This window comes from Phaenicophaeus curvirostris, chromosome 6 (genome assembly GCF_032191515.1).
Source record: "Phaenicophaeus curvirostris isolate KB17595 chromosome 6, BPBGC_Pcur_1.0, whole genome shotgun sequence".
NCBI lineage: Eukaryota > Metazoa > Chordata > Aves > Cuculiformes > Cuculidae > Phaenicophaeus > Phaenicophaeus curvirostris.
This window is the reverse complement of record NC_091397.1, coordinates 11832343-11846910: the sequence shown is the minus strand read 5'-3', so window position 1 is coordinate 11846910 and position 14568 is coordinate 11832343. Positions and strand designations below refer to the sequence as shown.

The window sequence follows — 14568 nt, the reverse complement described above, 5'->3', positions numbered from 1 at the left end:
GAGATAGGACACAGCTCTGTAGCCTGCTGTACTTGAACAGAGTAGGGAAAAACAGGTTCAAGGTCATGTGTCCAGGCCTCATCATGTCTTATACTGAACAGAAACTGGATAAAATGCACACACCAGCTGAGAGCAAGTACAGAACCTGGACTTCACTTTTAATGGTGAGCAACCCAACTAGGACAACATACAGCCCCTTGCTGCTGTTATTGGCTAAGCTAACCCTGTGCTGTTGTCTGTTTGGTAGCACAGATTCAGCAAAAAATGGGGAAAACACTCCTCATCTCAGCAGTTTTAGGTACTCCAGTGGGAGAATGACCGAACCTGGGAAGTTGATTGAGCCCCCATTTTCCATCTGCTGCAAAAGCTGTAGGTGTCTCCAGCACTTCTTGCTAGTGCATGCTGGGCAGCTCCACTGAAAAGTGCCTCCTTCCCCACTGTGCCCGCTGGTTGCTCTGATTCTTGTTTTGGAGCAGCTAGCTCTACTCAGACACTGAGCTTTTTATCTCAGACTGTTTACTGTCTCTGGAGTTGGCTTTTAGTTCTTGCTGTTTAAAGAATATTTCTGACAGAAATAGTAACTGACACCTCTCAAAACCTGGATGCAGGCAAGGCCCTGGCTTTGTGTCACGTTGGCCACAAAGATGGATGAGCTAATTAACATAAGATGTAGAAATGAAGAATAGGCACTTCTGCTTCTGTCCCTAAGCATGTGAAATAAGGAGCTGGAAGGTTCATTCTTCCCTTCTGCTCTGTGATAAGCCAAACTGGAAATTGTCCCAGTCTCAATACAAGCAGTGCATCTCATCCTAAAAACAGGAGTTTCTAGGATAAACAAAGGCTTAGTGACATTAACCATTTACTGACCTAGTAAAATGCACAGGAGACTTTTTAAATACAAGTATATTAAAGAAAAAGGAAAAGGAAAGAAGAAAAATGAAAAGGAAAAAAGTAAAAGAAAAAAGTTCCTCCTGTACTTATCTGCCAAAATCCACATTCAGAAATTCTCACTTCAGTTAAGGATCTCTCTAGCACATAAGACTGTTAATTTACTGAATGCTCAGATATCAGTGGCATAGATTATTAGAGAAAAACAGGTATCTGCACTCAGGACCTGGCAGCGGAAGTGAAGTTCAGTCCTGTTTTAAAATCACTAATCATCTGCAAGCCCCTATGGAGCTCTGTTCCTAAGGGAAAAAAATAGTGTTCCAAATCTCATGAAAGGAAAGGAATCTCAAATAACATTGATCCTGCCACTATCAATTTAGGTTAAAAAAAAAAAAAATCCTTATGGATTTCACAGAATCGCAGAATGACATGAGTTGGAAGGGATCCACAAGGATCGTCGAGTCCAACTCCTATCCCTGCATAGGACAACCCCAAAATTTACGCCATATGTCTGAGTGCATTGTCCAAATGCTTCTTGAATGTTGCTAGGCTTTGTGCCACGACTGCTTCTCTGGGGAGCCTGTTCCAGTGTTCCACCACCCTCTGAGTGAAGAACCTTTTCCTAATACCCAACCCTAGCCTCCTCTGGCACATCTTCCTCTCATTCCCTCAAGTGCTATCATTGGTCACCAGAGAGAAGATCAGCTTCTCTTGTGAGGAAGCAGTAAACTGCTATGAGGTCCTCCCTCAGTCTCCTCTTCTCCAGGCTGAACAGAACAAGTGACTATAGCCGCTCCTCATATGACTTCCCTTCTACACCCTTCACCAACTTTGTGGCCCTCCTCTGGACACTCTCCAGTAGCTTAATATCCTTTTTATACTGCAATGCCCAAAACTGCACACAATACTCAAGGTGGAGCCTCACCAGTGTGGAGTAGAGCAGAAAAATCACAGCTAGCAGTACTGTGCTTTGATGCACCCTAGGACACGGTTGGCCTTCTTGGCTGCCAGGGCACACTGTTGGCTCATATTCAACTTACTGTCAAACAGAACCCCCAGATCCCTTTCCGCGGGGCTGATCTCCAGCCTCTCACTCCCCAGGCTGTATGCAAATCCAGGTTTGGCGTGTCCCAGGTGCAAAACCCAGCACTTGCCCTTGTTAAAATTAATGTAGTTGGTGACTGCCCAGTTCTGCAATTTGCCTAGATCCCTCTTCAGGGCCTCTTTGCCCTCAAGATTTTCAACAGCTCCCCTCCAATTTCATGTGAACAGTGAATTTGGTTAGTAAACCTTTGAGTCCTGCACCCAGGTAATTTATGAAAATATTAAAGAGTACTGGTCCTAAGATGGGTCCCTGTGTAACCCCGCTAATGACTGGTCGCTTGCCCCATGTTGCCAATTCACTATGACCCTTTGAGCCCCATCCATCAGCCAATTATTCAGCCACTGCATTATGTGTTTATCCAGCTGTATGCTGGACATCTTGTTCAGGAGAAAACTGTGAGAGACAGTATCTGGTTTTCCTTGTTCAGCTAGGTGGGTAACATTGTCATGGAAAGAAACTAAGTTTATTGGGCAGAACCATCCCTTTATAAACCTGTGCTGCATGGGACTAATGACTGTGGTGTCTTTCAGGTGTTTCTCGGTAGCTCCCAGAATAATCATCTCCATAATCTTACCAGGTACTGAAGTGAGACTGACAGGCCTATAGTTACTGGCGTTATCTGTGCTGCCCTTCTTGAAGACTGGGACAACGCTTGCCAGCTTCCAGTCAACTGATACCTCTCCAGATTCTGAAAAGCATTGAAAAAAAACATTGAGAGAGGTCTTGCTATGACATCATCCAGCTCTTTAAGTACCCTTGATTGAATGCCATCAGGCCCCATCAACTTATAGAGATCCAGATGGAGCGGCAAATCCTGCACAAATCTGGGATTGATTGGGAGTTTATCATTTGCACAGTCTCGGTCTTCTAGCCCAGAGCTTTGGGGGTGGAGGCAAGCCCGTCCCCACTGGTATAAGGAAGAAGCATGTAGGGGCATGGGCTGACTATGCTGTCTCCCCCTTCAGATTTCCAAAGCCCACATTGAGAAAGGGAAGGCAAAGGACACTAGTGCTTGCAAGCATGGCACTGTCTTCTTCCACAGTCCTGAGAAGCAAAGCTGGTGGCCTTGTATCCTTTCTGTCTGCTAAAAGGAGGAAATAAATGGGCCACAGAAATTAGAACTGGGAAAGACCACGAAGTCTTCCAATCCATTTCTCTGCAAACTCAAGATTGTTCCCCATGGTGTATTCCTGAGTGCTTTTTCCGGTTTAGATTGTAAATTAATCAGTTAGCAGTGGGGCTTGGAGTACTACCTTGGGAGACCATTCTGGTCTAAGAGACCTCATTATTAATAATTCTCACAAGTTATTTAGCCTGACTTTTATTTCTTGTGATTTTATCCCAGGGTCACTCTCCTCTGCAACCCTCAGCAGTTTCCCCTCTGTTTTCTGATTCCCCTCTGCTTTGGCAGTCTCCTCTCCATTCTTTTCTAGGCTGGGAAATCCTCCCTGTGAATCAGACATACTGGAAAGACCTGCATAGGAACATCTTACAAAGTGGATTAGTGCAAGAGTCCTTTTTCAAGCATCTGATAACACATTTGAGCAGTTCAAAACTGGCTTGTGCCAGAAAGGGATTTTTCTTCCAGAGGAACTGGATTTGGAATTTGTTCACAAAGAAACACCCCGTGGTATTGGGGGAAGTTTACTGGCTGTGAAAGGAGATCCATGGCCACTCTCAGACAATACCCTGCCGAGAGGGATCAGAGATCAGAGTGGAGAGGACTGCACCTCTGCCCCTGCGTGTTCTCTGATGAAGATGAAGAGCACTGCAGAGAATAGCCTTCCCTAGGAAGTGCACTCAGAGGCAGAATTACTCAACACATTAATGAAGGAAGAAAATACAAGGCCCTCAGCGGTTCCCTTGACACCCTCTCTTTCCACTGAAATAGAATATATTCACTTTCACATAACCCACAGTTTGACGTCAGGAAAAGAAATCCCTGCACAACTCCCACATTTCAAAATCTACATTCCAATTATACTCCTAAATATCTTTAACTTCACTGTTAGCAGTTTCTTTATTCCTAGTGTGTGCTAGCAGACGTCTTCTAATATATTTCATAAGCCTTTAACATGCTTCTTCTTTCCCAGTATTTTGGTCTGACACCGAGCAACAAAGCTGGTGAAGGGGCTGGAGAAAAAATTTTATGAAGAGCAGCTGAGGGAACTCGGGTTGTTTAGTCTTGAGAAGAGGAGGCTGAGGGGAGACCTTATTGCTCTCTACAACTACCTGAACGGTGGTTGTAGAGAAGTGGGAGCTGGCCTCTTCTCCCAAGTGACGGGGGACAGGACAAGAGGGAATGGCCTCAAGCTCCACCAGGGGAGGTTCAGGCTGGACATCAGAAAAAAAATTTTCACAGAAAGGGTCATTGGGCACTGGCAGAGGCTGCCCAGGGAGATGGTTGAGTCACCTTCCCTGGAGGTGTTTAAAAGATGGGTGGATAAGGTTCTGAGGGGCATGGTTTAGTGATTGATGGGAATGGTTGGACTTGGTGACCCTGTGGGTCTTTTCCAACCTAGTGATTCTGTGATTCTTCACATCAGCCGCTCCCATCTGCCTTAGGGCTACTCTTCAGGACAGACAGTTGCAAACTAAGTGATACAGCCAGGGATTCTCAATGAAGTTCCAGGCTCTTGTTTGTCACAGAATGGTCACAATCACCACCATTGATATGGTAGAAAATTGATAGAAAAAAATGAGCTCCAGCTGAGTCTATGGTTGGCAGATAAATGCATACTGTCAATAGCTGTATTTAATCATGCCTGCTATACCCAATTCTTCTCTTATGGCTACATATTCTTTTTCCTTTTGGAGTTATGTGTGTGGTTTTGTTTTCCACGCAGAGCTGGGGACAGCAGAGCTCCCTATGTCAGGAATGCCTATGCTGCATTGAAACTGAAGAGCAGGATCCACCATGTCACATGCACCAGTCCCTGGAAACTCAGTTCCCTCCTCATACACACATCTTGAATTCACTCCTCTTGAAACCTCAGAAAAGAGAGGGTTGTAGATGTGTAGATGCATCACCAAGTTACAGGGCAAATGGACTGATGGGCCTGGGTAAATACATCCATCATCTCTAATCATAGACCCACATCCATGCAAGTATTAACAAACAGGGATAATGGTTTCAACTCCTTTTCAGAGGAACATCTTCCTGCTTTTTTTTTCAAGGAGAAGGTGGGGAGAAGAGATCTTTGTGTCTTTTGCATAAGTATTTTGCATGGGATATTGCCCACTCCCAGGGTGGCAAGTGCAGCCCACAGCCTGGCAGTGCAGGCTCCCACAGGGCTCAGAACAGGTTCAGGGACCTGCCTTAGGACAATGAGGTGCAGGGCTGTGCCCACAGCATGTCTCTGCAGGCAGCGTTTCCAGCATCACTGCCCTTTCATGTCTTTACTATCTTTTATTGCAAAATTAAAGCTATTCTAATGATGAAGTAGAGCTACCAGGGAAGAAGATAACCGAAAATAATATAGGACCCATCAGTGCTATGTAGCATCAAGAAATTTTCCTTCTTTAAACAAACCTGAAATGGAAACCTGAACTTATTCAGCTACAAATAGAGGGTATTAAGAAAAAAAGAAAAACCTACTCTGTGATCAGAGCTCTATTAAACTGCCTTGAAAATTATTCCAAATACTCTTTTTTGCAGATAACAATAGACAATCCTTTTGACTGATTTGTTAAAAAAGGTAAAGAAAGAGCATAAAATTATTGCTTATCAGAGAGAGAAGCAGCACTATTTAAAATAACATGAAATTGTACCCCATGAATTATTCACAAGGGATGATGTTACACCATCATTATTTCTAGCTTTCCTTCTTACCACATAGGATTTTGTGTCAGTTGTCTCCAACCCAAAAAAAGAGGGTTTGTTGCTTTTTTTCATTTTAATTAATCAAACCTGATTTTTCTGATTATTTCTTTTAATTTAAAATGAATATATTCCAAGCAGTAAGTTGTCTTCACAGTGTCATGTTGAAAAAAGAAGATAGATTTCATTACCACTAGTGGGGCCTAAAACATGCAGGGAAATAAATGCTTGCATACTGACTGGTGTTTCTCTACATGTTGCACCAGCTGCTAAGAAGCCAGAGTGTGGTCCCAGTTTTATGCTGGCATTAGCAGTTGCAAACTCCATCCTGTTCAATGTGAATTAAGCTCACTGAATTTCACAGTAGTTCTTCACCATACAACCAGTGTGATTCAGTTTTCTGACTGCACGTAGCAATCAAAAAAGTAAGTCAACACTTCTTGCAATTACCTAGTGATTTTGATTTTCCTTTTCCAACACATAAATATGCAGGGCTACAAATTCTGTATTATGGGAGGTCTTAGTGATCATAGCACACTAGAAGTGAGAGTAACTCTGTTAAAGTCAGTAGAAACATTGATTACACTAGCCCAAACTCTCAGGTTTTATTGGTAGAGCTGTGTCTCAAAGCAGAATGGGTGTAGATGGTATGAGTTTATGGTCATAACTAACTGAAAAGCATAGCTCACAACTGTAGTCCATTAGATGTCAGCCAGTTCTCCATATCCAGCTTATTTGCTGAGCAAATCTTCGAATTTTTTTCTTGCTTATTGTATCTTCTGTCAGCATCTCTCTGAATCATTCCTATTTTAAGTTCTGCATCTGCAGGACTGATACTTTGGGATATTATGTAGGGAAGACAGCATTGTTTGTTTCATGCATGTAACAACCCAGCTCAAGGCAATATAACCATCCACAAATGTATTAACATTAATACAAACAATTAACCTTCAAAAATTTAAAAATTGGAAAGTTTAAAAATGAGAGAAAAATATTTGCTCTGCTTGCCCTCTTATGATTTGGGGAGTTTTGATTCATTCATGGTATTTTTTCACCTGTAATAAGAGAAGTCTTACTGCAAACATCTGTATAGATTGTAGAAAGTTATACTTCTGCTCGCTATCTAAAGGTCTTCAGAGTTCATGAAGAGAAGCTGGGAGTACTGAGGTTTAATGCCGACTACCCAAAAGCAAATATCTAAAATAGGCCAGATGAATCACCTCCCAGGAAAGTTCTTCTCCTTTGACTATAAAGCGAGTCTACAGCAATTAGCTCAGCTACCGACATCTAAACTCTAGTTATACAGAACAGCTGAAATTAATCCCACCACTGGTGTCAGCAACCTGAAAATGGCTTACAATAAAATCCATTTTCTTTTCAACAACTCGGCTATGACATGAAAGCCTGGACTATCACTGACACACCAAAAATGAGCATTAGTGAGGTCAAGGTCAAGGTCTCCCTTGCCTGCCTGTGAGAGGAGACTGTGCCTACAAGACCCTGAGGAGGGGCTTAGGTTTTCAGCAGGGCACCAGACTCATTACCTCACCAGATGATTAGACTGAATCTGTGATCAGACAGTGTGTCATCTGTGGGTACATTTTTGTTCTATAATGTGATTAATTAATTGGCAGAATTTTTGAAAATAAAATGTGTCAAATTCCTTTCCCACTCTCTTGGCTGTCCTGGTGAGCAGGGCATTAGCCAGGACCTAGTCAGAATGCTGACACTGCTCCCAATTTCCTTTCCCCTGCTCCATTTCCTTTTCAAATTGAAAACTATTAGGAGTCTTTAGGCAAATAATAGAAACATAATGCGGGTTCCTGTTATAAATCGTTCACTAGTTACTTTTAACCTAATATCTTCTCAAACATTACTTCACAGAAGGCATCTAGGGAAAGAAATGCCTCATGAACTCTGGCAATCAGTGGGTCAGGAGTTAAGGTTGTAATAACGTACCTCATTTCTCCTTGTTTGACAAGTGACTTGAACACAGATATATCCCTGCATCTCTCATCCAAGACTGGGTCCCCTCGGTAAGAACATAGGTCTTGCCAAGCGCAGTCCTCATCTAGGATCATACCTTGCTTTACAAACCGAAGCAGGAAAGGTGATGTGTGGCTGGTGGTGCCACATTTAGGTGCCAGTTTAGGATATACCACATTCAATGCTATAGCTTTCCCAAGCACAACTCGATGAAGTGCTCAGTTTGGATCTGCCACATGTCTGGGGTCAATTTTCAGTGTTTATGAGATAGTTTGACATTCTTAAATAGAAATCACTTGAGGAATTTGAAGCATTCTGCAGGCAAAATAAAATAGAAAATAAACATTAATAACAAGAGTTAGTAATGACTGGATTTTATGCAACATAGACAAATGTACAGAAGTGCTTATTAATTCTGGATAGCTGCAGCAAGTATCTAGGCTCAAGAGTTGGAAATGGTGCCTAAAATGCCAGTGTGATCAGTCAATGTTAAAATTTACCTTCAACAACTAAGCACCATGGGTCATTCTGAGACAAATTCCCCCTATGCTCACTAGAATAATTTCACAGGACATAATCCTCCAACTCTATGCATGTGCAAAACAAGGCATACAAGAGGACAACCTGTTAGCATGTGTGTTCCTGAACACATCAGACAACTGTCAGGTTATTGGAAGTATTTCTCATCATGCTGGGTGCCGTTACACTATCATATGGTGCTAACTTGGTCATAGATCTCTTTCCCCATTTGGGTCCCCAGTGTTGTGTAAATATTTCAGAGCTAATGCATGTCACGTATACGTGTGGGTTTGAGTGTTGTAGTGGCGAGACGTAACTCTTGGATCTTTCTGAGCATGAAGGAACATGGATTATTTTATCTTATTGCAAACAGAAAATACATGGAGATTTTTAATGTTGAACATGCAGGCTGGTTCTGCAGAATTCTTGGAAACTGTTGCCTCCAGCCCCAGGCAACATCTAAGCGATGTTTTGCAAACACTTGTACCTTGGCCAGGACTGGCAGATACCCCAGTCTGTGTCCACACGTGACTACCTACTGTGGCCCCATAGCACTGAAAAGCAACATATGCAGTCAATTCACCCCAAAAATGAACAACCTAAGCACATTTGCTGTTACTGTGTGAGTGGGCATTGTGATAGCAAATAACATCAGAGGGATTTCTAGTATTGCTGCATCAAGAGGTGTTGAGTGCCTTTGTGTTTCATTTGTGAATAAATCCAGATCTCTTACACTCGTATGAGAAGAGAGAAAGAGTTAAGCTTATTTATGGATAAAATATTTGAAATAATAAAAGATATCACACTGTGCACTGGACTGACTGGGAAGGGTGAGTAAGGTACAGTTCCTGGAGAGCAGGTTAGAAGGATGGTTTCCCCAGATGGTTTGCTCTGTATTTGTAGAGCCTGGTGCTTTCATTGTGAGGTGAAGGGAGAGGTGTGGAGGTGCATTAGTGGTATGCTACTATAAGGAGAAGGCAGTAGTCAGTGTCACTGCCGTGAGGAGTATCAATGAAGGACCTCAGGTGCAGACAGAGAAACTCATGGATTTCTGAACAAGGGAGTTGCCTCCTGCTATACTTCTGCTGCACTGAGGCAAACAAGACATTGTCTGCACTTGTAAATAAATAAAATAGAACCAAAAAATAGCTGATTCTTATCATGAACCTTCCAACCAAAGAGAATACTGCTCAGGAAAATATACTCTATTTTTTTAGATGCTGAGTGGGACTCAAACACCTCTGTTGCAGGCAGTGACTCATGAAATGTTTACTGTTAATCCATGTGAAAGACACAGTTAACTAGATCGATGTGGATCTGATCTAAGATACCTATTATTTTTCTCATTAAAGCAGCGACACTAAAGCAAAGTGAAACCAAGCAATTCTAATGTACACAGTATGAACACTTCTTTGTAGGAAAGGAGCCTTTTCGCCATCTCAACTTTTCATTTAGTAATAGAACTGGAATAAACACAAATGTTTTGTAATTGAATTTTCACTGCATTCTTTCATGTGCTCCCATCGTCATTTCTTGGGTTCTCTAGACTGCCAGCTTTATTTTTTGGGTTGCGGGGTTTGGGGTTTTGTTTAATAAATGCCCTCAAATGCTTTCTTATGGCCACAGTGACAAATAGAGGCTAAACTTCCAGCACAGGCATACAGTGATGTGTACTTTGTCACTAGCATCTACAACAATTTCTGGATAAGACTGTGACAACCCTGGGTTAAGGTGTGATTAACTGATTTTTCACAGTACTTTTACCTCTCCTAGAAATGTCACAATGCTGCAGTGTCACAATACTGCTAAACCTTTTGGACTACTGATGTAGATATCGTATTGATATAAGCATGGGATATTTTTGGCATCATTTGATATTAATCTGTTAAACATGGCAACAGTGTTATAGCATGTCATTCACCACTAGTCCCAGTGCTGTATGGAGATTACGAAGTATTATTGGTCCTATTTACCAGCTGGTCTATCATTGGTAGCACCAGCCTTTTATCTTTAAAATATAGTTTCCTTCTCAGTTCAGCTGATTTCCCATATCACACCAATGGATCTTATGAGAGAACATGGCCCCAGCCATGGTCACAGAATTGCTTGGTTGGAAAAGACCTTTGAGGTCATCAAATTCAACCATACCTGTCCACTACTAAATCACATCCCTAAGCACTTCATCTACCTGTCCTTTAAATACCTCCAGGGATGGTGGCTCACCCACCTCCCTGGTGGTGCTTCCAACCAAAAAAATCTCTATATTTTTTTTTATGCCACTCAATAGGCTTCATTGTAAGAAAAAAATAGTATTGCTGACTCTATAAAATAATTCCTAAACCTTTTCTAAAGCTAAAGTAACATCATAGAAATAGCATCACCGTGGCCTACAGTGAGACTGTTTCCATTCCTTCGGTGGGCACTTGCAGCCTCAGGTCCTTCTTAGTTACTGACTCACCAGACTTTGAGGGCTTGATTCAGTTGCTTAAACATGGACATCTATTTCTACTGAGTTACTTCATATATTTCCATGTTATACGCATTGGGAGGATGCAGAACTCCCTGGACACTTCCATTTCCCTGGAGCAGCAGCCAGAAGTTGGGTAGAACACTGAAAGCATCTATGCTGTGGCACTACATGAGTGTAGTGTCAGACTGGGTTGCTATACTGTACACATGTTTGCTTACACATAGTTGTGTACAGCTGTTAAACACTTTTAGGCTATTTTGTCACAACTAGAAGAAGCATTATCAGCCTGAGAATCCTTTTTCCCATAAGTTTCTCTCCTGTTCTTTGTTATTCAGAGAGAGGATCTTGAAATGTGCTGATCACTAAGTGCCTTAAGTTTGGGCTCAGTTCATTCTTAACTATTCTTTGAAATCGTCCACAGGCTTGAATGAGCTAAGTGAAATCATGTTGAATTCTGTAAGCATTTTGCCACTGACTCCAAAGAAATCAGGATTCAATTGTAGAATTTGTGTATCTGAACCAAGAAAGGCATGTCTTTCAGTTGCTGACATCATTATCTGGAGAGGAAATAGAGAAACAAATCTGGTCTCAGTAATGAATGCTCCATTCCTGGGAATAGGGAAAAAGGCATCTATGTAAGCTACTCTTGCAGAAACATAAAGGAAACTGGACTGAAAGTCAGTTCTGTTTGTTCTCTGCAAATTTTAAAGAGCAACTCCAGAAGCTTTACTTGCATTTTATTTAGTACTTATAGTGCAACAGCAATGAAAATTAAATTTACAGGGAGCCTGTGTGTTCCCACCAGAAAATGTTTTCAACAGGTCATAAAAACCTGCCCATTTATCAGCACTGCAGGAGATCTTTATTACCTCCCTACAGTATGCCCTCTCCTATGATGTAGTTATTGATTTAACAAGTAAACTTCATGCCAAGCTTTTATCATGGAATTAGCAGCAACTGAAATATAGCTGTTATTATTCTAATAACACAGAGATGTGATATTCCTGCACATTCCAAAGGCCATATCCTCACCTTTACAAGCATCCTGTTAGGGCTGTCTGGTCTGCCACATCAAAGCATGTGCTGTGAGATCTTTAACAATTATGATATCACACTCACCCCCAGCAATTTCACAATCCTTTTGTTTTTCTTCCTGCAGGTTTGGACATCAGGCAAGCTCAGGTTATTGTGCTGTCATCGGGTACCAAATGTATAAATGGGGAATACCTTAATGACCAAGGGCTTGTGGTCAACGACTGCCATGCAGAAATTCTGGCAAGAAGGGCATTTGTTCACTTCCTGTACTCTCAGCTGGAGCTACACTTAAGGTAACTGAATTCTGTTGATGCTTAGGGAATTTTATACAGCCTTCAGTGGAATAGATGCATCCTCTGTACATTTGAACTCTTTGTTTCTTTTTGTTGTTTCTGGGTCTTTGGCTGATGAAGGACCAAGACGCTGCACAGAAAAAAATGAGAGATAGTCCACAGTGTTGGGTCACGAGCTCCTTTAGCTCAGCTGATTTTCTTTCAGTAGTTATTAGATATGACTCATAAAGTATGGGGTTTATGAAGCCTGATGATTTTGTGCAAACCTTTACGTGCAGGCTTATTAGCATCATTCACTGGCTAGAGACTGGAAGGGGGTCATTTTGCTCACTGCGGACATTTTCCTATCTTCCTTACTGCTGCTGAAATTTCTCTAGGAAGTGATTTATTGATCATTAATGCCTTCATTGACTCACTAGAGAAACAATGAGTGTTAACAGTACAGTAAACTTTGTGCCAAAGTGCAAGATGCTATCACTCGCTCCTTCTTTATGATGTTTTAAAATGTTACAGCATGTAGAGCCATTACAGACAAATTATTGTTGCTGATTTCAGCCAAACCTACCTTGTTACCATTTAAATGGTTAATGGGTCATATACTGCCTGGAAGCTGGTAACAAGCTAGGTTATGCAGAGATCTGTTCAGGGACCTTGCCAATCATAACTACCAACAGTCTGGAAAGGGCTATGCAGTGCTTGGTTATAAGCTTTGCAGAGGATGCCAAATTGTGGGGAGGACCAGTCGACATGCTTGAGGGATGGGCTGCCCTCCAGAAAGGCTGGAGAAACGGGCCAGCAGGAACTTTGATGGAAAACTCAACAAGGACAAATGGGAAGTCCCACAGCAAGGAGGAAAGAATGACCTGCAACCACACAGGGTGGAACCTTACTGGCTGGGGAGCAGCTCTGCTGAAAAGTGACAGAGATTGTAGGCAAACCGCAAGCTGAACATGAGACAGTAGTGTGACTGGAAGCAATGAGGGTCAATGGGATCCCAGGCTGTATGAAGAGTCAAGGCATTTAATCTCCCCCTACTGCTCAGCACTAATTAGACCACATCGACACTACCATAAGCAGCTTTGTGTTCCTCAACATAGGAAAGACATCAACATGAAGCAGGTTCAGCAGAGGTTATCTGGATGCTCACGGGCAGAGCATTTGGCCTGTGTGGAGGGACTGAGGGAGCTATATCTGGTCATACTGGAGATGGCATGGCAGACCCAACAGAACATATGTGAACCATACAATGAAACTGACATTTTTACCGAAGTGGAGAAAATGACAGAATACAGACACACACTGAAACAAGAAAAAATCAGTTTGAATATTAAGGCAAACTGCACCCATGGGTATAGGCAAGCAGTAAACAAGGTTACCCAGCAGTGTTGTTCAGGTATCCTTCCTGTCTTGGAGGTTTTCAAAACCCTGAGAACTTGATAAACTCCTCTTAGCAGTAGGTTGGGCTAGTGATCTGAGGTTCTTTCCAGCCTGACTTATCCTATGATGCAAGGAATGAAGCAAGGAAAGAAAAATAAACAAACAATCAAAAAAAACCCAAATCTTACCTATAGATCATTCTTTGCCCTCCATTCTTACTTGCAGTTTCATGTAATTTTATCTAAAGGTCATTAACTTCAGTGCAAAAACTGCCTTTGGCTTCAGAAAGTTTTGCTTCAGGTCACAGACACAGAGATTAACATGAGCGTGATTTTTCTTGTGAGCACCTATAACAATGTTGCACTGAAGTAACGGTAATAGGAATTATGGTTATTTTCACTTCAGGCTGGGGTTGAAGACAAGAGAGTGTATGGAGTAGATGAGCTTGTCTAACAAAGGGAGACAACAGCCTTGAAGAATTTAATCAAAAGCAATATTCTCTCTCTTTCAATCTGGATTGCTTTCAAGTTTACATTACATTATTATGTTTTCAGCGGTGTAGGAGCCCTAGAACTTGCTTTGTGCAACAGTCCTTTGGGAAACAAGTGCTACCACTGTATCTTAAGCTGTTGTATTGATCCACCTCCCTAACATGTTCAGTCATATTATTATTTTATTTCGATCAATGTTAACAGTCTTTTGTTAAGAGAATTCTCAGTGCAGCACAAGCTTTATTCGCAATAACGTCAAATCACTCTCTATTCAGCCAAGAGCAGGCACCATTGCTTCCCTGAACAGCACACACTATAAAAATCTCAACCAAAATTGTCAAGGCTAAGCACCTTTGAAAGACAAAGCAGGAGATACTGTCAAATCAGATATTGCTTCCTTAAAGTCCATGGGGAAGCAAAACCATGTGTTATAATATATTCTTCAATTCTGGTATTTATTACTATACTCAGCTTTATGCCATCATTGGGAATGAAAAACACATCTTCCGTGCATTGAAATCAAATTTATCACTTTTTTAGAAAAAAAAAAAAAAAGACAGCTCCCACTAGCTGAGAAGTCACGC

At 41.8% G+C, this 14568-nt stretch overlaps 1 protein-coding gene across 1 annotated transcript in view; it reads left to right on the top strand.

The window, feature by feature from the left end:
* ADARB2 (adenosine deaminase RNA specific B2 (inactive)) overlaps positions 1–14568 on the top strand; it is a 334574-nt gene that overhangs the window by 276078 nt on the left and 43928 nt on the right. Inside the window, exon 5 of the mRNA XM_069859323.1 lies at positions 11948–12116. Coding sequence (XP_069715424.1) covers positions 11948–12116 — 169 coding nt within the window. The remainder of the gene's footprint in view (positions 1–11947; positions 12117–14568) is intronic.